This window comes from Solanum pennellii, chromosome 6 (genome assembly GCF_001406875.1).
Source record: "Solanum pennellii chromosome 6, SPENNV200".
In the NCBI taxonomy this organism is placed as follows: Eukaryota; Viridiplantae; Streptophyta; class Magnoliopsida; order Solanales; family Solanaceae; genus Solanum; species Solanum pennellii.
Window position 1 is genome coordinate 39,834,135 of NC_028642.1, and position 6,849 is coordinate 39,840,983.

The following is a 6,849-nucleotide window of genomic DNA, read 5'->3' on the forward strand; positions in this document are numbered from 1 at the left end:
ACTTTCGTTAATTAGAAGCGCACTTGACCCAAAAATTCGAGAAAAAGGATAGTTTTGAGCCAAAACTTAGTTTAAGTGTAAATATAAGTTATTTCTAATAGTTTAAGAGTATTTTTAATCCTTTATTGTTGAAAGTAAACTGGAGGGGAGCCGGGTCCTACTACTTTCACCCTAAATTAACAATATTTCTATTTCTAGTTTTTTCTTCTAAAAAAATTATTGTAATTCAAAATTTTACTTAATTGTTTTCACTATCAAGACTACATAAAATTTAAAATAAGTCAAGTATAAATAATACATGAAACACTTGTATACAACATGAAATTGTAAATTTAATGATACAATAGATAACATTCCAAAACAAGGATTTTTTGTGCTGCCGAAACAAGAAAGCATAAAAGATGTCTAATGTGGAGGTCACATAAAATTTCACTATATATATATATATATATATATATATAACTGTTTCAGTTAACGTTGTTGCTGATTTTATAGCTGAATGAGGATGACAGATATGAGCATGAATACATGATGAAGAAGAGTTTTCGTGGTGAATCAAATGCTTCAAAGTTTACTCAATCAAAAACTTTCAAGAACAAGAAATTACCAAAAGGATTTTCTCATCATCTCCACATTGTGTTGATGTATCTCAGAAACAAAAATCTCGAGAACTTTCCTGATAATATATCTGCTCAAATGTTGATGTGGCAACAGAGTTCTTGTTGGTTTTCCTTGATGCTAATGTGTCAAATCATGTTATTAATGGTAACTGGCTGAATGAGGTTATGGAAAAGGTTGGAACTATAGCGGGTGATGTACTATATGTTATTCAAAAGCTTCATCCTAGCTCTATATATAAACAAATTAAGATTACTCTAGCAAAGTAAGTATTTGCTCAATACAGATATTGGAGAATACTAAAGATCTAAAAGCACAAGTGAAGACTTACTACAAAGCCTTAAAATATACTGCATCTCAGTTCCCCACCTTTGGTGGATTGAGCTTTCTAGATCCTCTTTAAAGGAAACTGAATGAGATGTCGAAATCTAAATTTGGTTTAGATTTCTTGATGAAACCTCTTTTGAGTGATGTGGAGAAAGAGTTGTCATCTCTTACATCCATTTTAGAGAAGGAGTTGTCATCTATTTTCAGAGATGTCGCAAAGGTGCACTATGAACATAAAATTCTTAAAGATATTCAGAGACATATGATACCATCAATTCGGCATATGAAGTTGATTGACTCTATCCTTGCTCAGTATAATGCGTTCTTTTTTTGCATATTTTTCGCTCACTTTCTACAATCTTAAAAGAGATCAAGCAAATTAATGTGGAGGTGACTAAGATGTGGTCGTTGGACGTTTCTCTTAAGCGTAGCTCCATCTAAGCATCTGCCAACTCGACATAGCAATCTAGTGATTGATGATCGAGGAGATTATCACAAAAAGGAAAATGGAAGAATATTGGTGGAATGAGGTGAAAGATGTTTTATTTGACTATCTGCTGAAAATTACTTGATGAATCTCATTAGCAGTAACATGGTGTTTCAGTGAAGAGCTTTCTAAGTATGCATCTCTGGGCTCCAAAACACGGAAGCACTTAAGGTCACTGATAACGACCAATCCAGGAAAATCTATTTGATGCTTGCTTTCCCTTAATTGCTCTCAAACTAATGAAGATTTGTTTGAATTTGACAAGTGCATCAAAAGCACAGACAGTCTATTGTGCAGCTAGCTGAAAAACCGATGCGGCATGCATCCTCAAAGACTTATGTAGCTTAATATCAAATGATATGTACAAAAGCCATCTATATTGTTTACAACTCTTCAAAAATGTTGGATTTCACATAGTTCATTTTTGGAAGATCCGACATGGTGGAACAATTATTTTGGGGAGTTTGAGCATCATGGGAAACTAAGATATACCCAAATCACCTGTTAAACCCCTAATCAGCTCTCCAGGAGGACAATGGCAGAGTCTCTGAAATTAATCCAAGTAGACAACAATGTTGATAGTATATGTTATAGCCACACAAATAATATGACAGGATTAGACAAACCCTGAAGCAATATATTGTTAGCACATTCATTATGTTTAGAATGATATTTGAATTATTGGAGAGTCTTACCCAGCTTCAAATACTACATCTTACCTTTGAGTGGTCCACCATTGTATCCGAGCTACATTTTCCTTCAAATTACGGGGACTCGTTTAGAAAGCATGATATCTTTCATTACTGGACTACCAAGCTTGGACTATCTCCAATCACGGGAGTCACTGTTAAGTGATGTTCACAACAGAGATTGGTGCCTTGGAGATATTACTTTCCATAAGCTTTAGTTCTTGAAACTAGTGAACTTATGGATTTCAAGTTGGGATGCCTCGAAAGAATCCTTTCCCCTGCTCGAAACACTTGATATAAAAGTGTGCAGTCAGTTCAAGGAGATCCCCCTTAGCTTTGCAAATATTCCAACAGTGAAACAGATTGAGTTAAAGTACTGGAGTACCATATTTGGTATAATTATCCGCCCTAACCATGAAATGCACCAATAGAACATAGCCATGGAAAGGAGTTTGAATAAAACAGTATCATAGTACTATTAGCACTCTACTTCCAATTATCAGAAGAATATCAAGAAATGGCTCCAAAAGGTACACTATTGAATATTGATGGCCTTCGTACAGATTTGGTACTTTGGGCACTTGGGTTGCTTTGAATGAGCACACATGTTGTCTCCTAGCACTGCACTTTGCTGTTTTGTTTTTATTTTATATAAAGGCCACATTAGTTTTGCCTGCGGTAATTATATTATGTACCTACTACCTCCCACTAGCATAGGTATTTGTTATTCTATCTACAAACATTTATGCAAATAAGAAATTTCTAGCCTTTCTTTGTTTGTACTGAACTTGAGCGTAATCTCATATGATTATCACTCAGTTCATTGATGACAAGAACACGGTGACAGATCACAATTGCAAGCAAGTAGTGGAAAGGGTATCCAATCTTAATTCTAGAATTGACTTCTTTCAACTCAATCATCATTCTACATTGTTCCTTTGCGCACTATGGTAGTATTTACCAGCAATCTTTTCTACTTGAACCTAATCAAGTAGAAGATAATGCTGATCAATCAAACGTCATAAGCGGTATCAGAGAGGGTATGTTGCCTAAATGTCCAGTTGATACCTTGCTTTGCAAATTGCAATAAATATGTTGTGGACCAAATTGACCTATAAAAGGGGAGAAAAGAGCTATATGATGAAAAGTTGTGCAGAGAGATTCTGTTCTTTTCGCACATGCTAATGATTCCTTTTGTTCCTTCTGGCTAACAATCAATATATGAATGTGCCTTGTCAAATCAAACAGAGAGAAACCAAAAAAAAAAAAAGCATAACAAATATTCAAACTTTTGGCTTTCTATGAACAAATTTGCAGTTTCCAGAGTGCTGATCCTGATTAATCAAGCAGTAGCAGTGTTGCTGGCTGTTCAAGATCATGGTTTGATATTTGATCTACATGACTAGCTGGCCATAGTAACAAGACCTCCATCTTACCATTGACATCTGACAACGCAACTGTAAATTGTTACGAATAGCTTATAATCACAAAAAAAAAAAAAACATGTCATGTGGAATAAGTATGGAGGCACCTACTCAAGTTGACCATCACATGAAATTTATGAACTCTGCTTTACTCATCCAAAGAATTAATATATCAGATGTAACTCAACTAATAATTCTTTTCACAGAAAGTCACTCAGCTTAGCCCAGGAAAAGAAAGGCGCCCTGTGTCCAGAACTACTAGGAGGGGAGGGAGAACCTTATCTCATTACTCACTTTAGTCATGGAGATTTTTGTCGTAGAAAGTCACTAAACTATTTGTTCTTTTGACAAAAAGTCACTCGGTTTTCTTTTATAACCTCAAAGTCACACGTAACCAATTGGCACCGAACATAAAAAGTTAATACCTTGACTCCACCATTTAGCCAAACATATGCAATTTTCTCAAGAAGACAAGTTCAAAGCAAATACAAAGATTGGAATAAATGGAACAGTTTCCAAATACAGGTTTGGATTGAAAAGAAAACAAACTCAAAATTTTCAAATGAAGAATGACATCAATTCTTACTAGCACATCTTTGTGCAATTGAAAGCTATATCAATCTTGCGTATATGATTTTATAAAAAATAACCTGAAATCACCTACATATTTTTCCCTTTTGAAAACAAACAGATTCTGCAAATTAACCAACCTCCTCAGCAGCAACAGCACGAGTAGCAGGAGCAGGAGGAGGAGGAGTTGGTTGGCTCAATCCAGTTTCAACATCCCCTGCTGCTGCTGCTGCCGTTGTGTTCTGTTCCAGCAACGATTGTCGGCATGTTGGACATGAAGAATGTAAAGCCAACCAAATATCTATACACTTGACATGAAATCCATGGTGACATTTAGGCAAAACTCTCACTTTTTCACCATCAACGAATTCTCCGAGGCAAATGGGACAATCAGTAGCCGGAATAGTAACTCCTGATCCATAAACAGAGAGAGGAAGTTGCCTGAGTGTGCTCTTTTTCAGCCCTGTTGCAGCTAATCTCGCAGTTTCTGACTCGAAAGCAAATCTCCTACTGCAACGTAACGCACATCTCACAATGGAATTCAATCCAAGAGCACATATTAATGCACAAAGCAGAGCAGCTAATATAATCACCATGTTTGTATCGAAATTCGCTTCGTTTGAGTAACCATGGTGAGGTAAGGGTTTGCTTATTGGTGGAATTACAGGATGTGGATCAACAAGTAGCCTATAAGGACGATGATAAACCTCCATGATCTTCAAATTCTTAATCTTTAGATGTTTGCACTACAACAATTACAACTTGACTAAACCAATTCTAGTTTAAATCAAGTAGAGTATTACTCAACTCCGCACAACATAAAAATAAACACACTTATAAAAAAAAACATAAAATATTAAAAAATTCAAGCGATTACTATAAATTCACGAATTAGAAATGGCAGGACAAGTGGTGGGGAGCTATGTGTTTGTTTATCTTTATAAGAGTAGTAAAGAAGAGATGTGATGATAAATAGCGATTTAATTGTCACCTGAAAAATTTAGGAATTCTAATTGAGAAACAGTTTTCTTTTTTGGAAAGCAAAAGGTTCCTTAATTAATTGAGACAAGACAGTATAATTACATCTGTTTCAACTAGTATAGTATATAGTAATAATAATATACAATAAATAAAGTTCAATAGAGACAAACCTTTTATATATTACATTTTGCAATTTTTTTTCAAGTTTTCATATTTTTTATATAAGACATTTAATTAAAAGAAAAATAGAGGGAAAAATAAGGTGAAAGTGGGGCAGGGGGCTGTTAATGTGGATTATGGTACCTGATCCTTTCTAATCGTAAATTTGCTTCACACACGATAAAATATGTTTATAATGCTTATTCTCAGCACCAAACCTTACTTTAAAATTCATAGCATCTGCATGTCACCCTTACTTTTATCATTTTAATCCACTTCCCTATCTTTTAAATATTCAGATCAAAACTCAAGGAAAAAAATAAAATAATTTTTTTTACCTTATTGTCTGTCTTTTTCTTCTTTTCCCATTTTTTCCCCAACATCAGCAAAGTTTTTTTTTTTTAAAAAAAAAAAGAAAGCTTTTTATCCTCATTTAAAATAGTGATGGTCAATTCCCCTTTCTAATAATAAAAATAAAAAGAAATGCAAACTAGTGTACAAACAAATTAGTGCTTAAAAAAATGCTTTGATAACAAAGGAAAGTACTTTAAAGATGCTGCTATCTTGACTTTGGTAAATCAATATTTCAAAGTTAAATTGACTTCCACCTCATTAATATGTTGAATGACATGCCATATATTAGAGATTATGGATTAGAATTTATGATATAAAAAGTTTTTGACAGAAAGCGTTTCCTTTTAAATGGAGTTTACGTAGATTTGAAATAATAAAAGATATATATGTTGAATGACAGAAGGTACATAACACCAAGGAACGACAAGTGTGTCTTCTTTTTATCTATATTCAGATTATTATTTTTTTAAAAAAAGTATCTCTTTTATTCGTAAGAAAAAGAATGCTCTAGTTGAATGAATTAATAAGCAATTTTACTTGTTCAAGTAAATTAAAACATAACGTTTGATTTGTCTTGTTTGTTAGGCTGCTAGTGGTACACAATGGGACACCCTCTTATTGTTTTGAGCACATATCAATGGCTTTTCATGTTAATCTTCTTTAAAACTTTGACAAGGATATTTTAGAAGATCTTAAATGAGAAGATATTAACGTGGACCAATATATTTTGATTGAAGATTTATTTATCCAATTTATAGATCCACCGAAGGATGAGAGCATTCCCTGCCATCAACATAGGTTTGTGAAATTACGGTGATACGATTTTATCTTTATCAAGAGATTTTAGATTTAATCTTAGATATAAAGAGAATTTTGTTAAGAGCAAAACCCTTAATTAGATTTGAAGTGCGCGATTTAGCTGTTTTCGAACACTGAGTGAAATTTTTTTAAAAAAAAGGATTCCCTACTATTAAGGGCTTTGGACACCGAGTAGGAAATAAAAAAAAGGGTTAATGACAGAAATTACATACTTTTAAGGTAATTTTATCATTTGTCCCTTATAAATTTATAATTACAGAAATCCCTCAAACTGATACAATAATATAAGCGTTGATACTTTGCGAAATACATTAATCGTTAAGTAAGATACATTACATTTTATACATGATACACTAATCTAATGTACATTTTATACATGATACACTAATCTAATGTATATTTTAGATGATACACTAATTTG

The 6,849-nt window shown here is 33.4% G+C and overlaps 1 protein-coding gene across 4 annotated transcripts; it reads right to left on the minus strand.

Moving 5' to 3' along the window:
* Window positions 1–3,011: 3,011 nt before the first annotated feature.
* On the minus strand, window positions 3,012–5,214 carry LOC107021360 (RING-H2 finger protein ATL74-like). 4 transcript variants are annotated; one of them, XR_003578724.1, is made up of 2 exons: window positions 3,657–5,211; window positions 3,012–3,566 (listed from the first exon to the last, which is right to left on the minus strand). XR_003578724.1 is itself a non-coding variant. In XM_027917388.1 (2 exons), the coding sequence occupies exons 1-2, from the start codon at window positions 4,826–4,828 to the stop codon at window positions 3,516–3,518; spliced, it is 636 nt and encodes a 211-aa protein (XP_027773189.1). In that variant the 5' UTR covers window positions 4,829–5,214; the 3' UTR covers window positions 3,258–3,515. The 4 variants fall into 4 exon arrangements, 3 of the variants coding, with proteins under 3 accessions (XP_027773189.1, XP_015077490.1, XP_015077491.1); XM_027917388.1 differs by having other exon boundaries at window positions 3,258–3,578; window positions 4,256–5,214; XM_015222004.2 differs by having other exon boundaries at window positions 3,258–3,566; window positions 4,256–5,212.
* Between the last annotated feature and the right edge of the window lie 1,635 nt (window positions 5,215–6,849).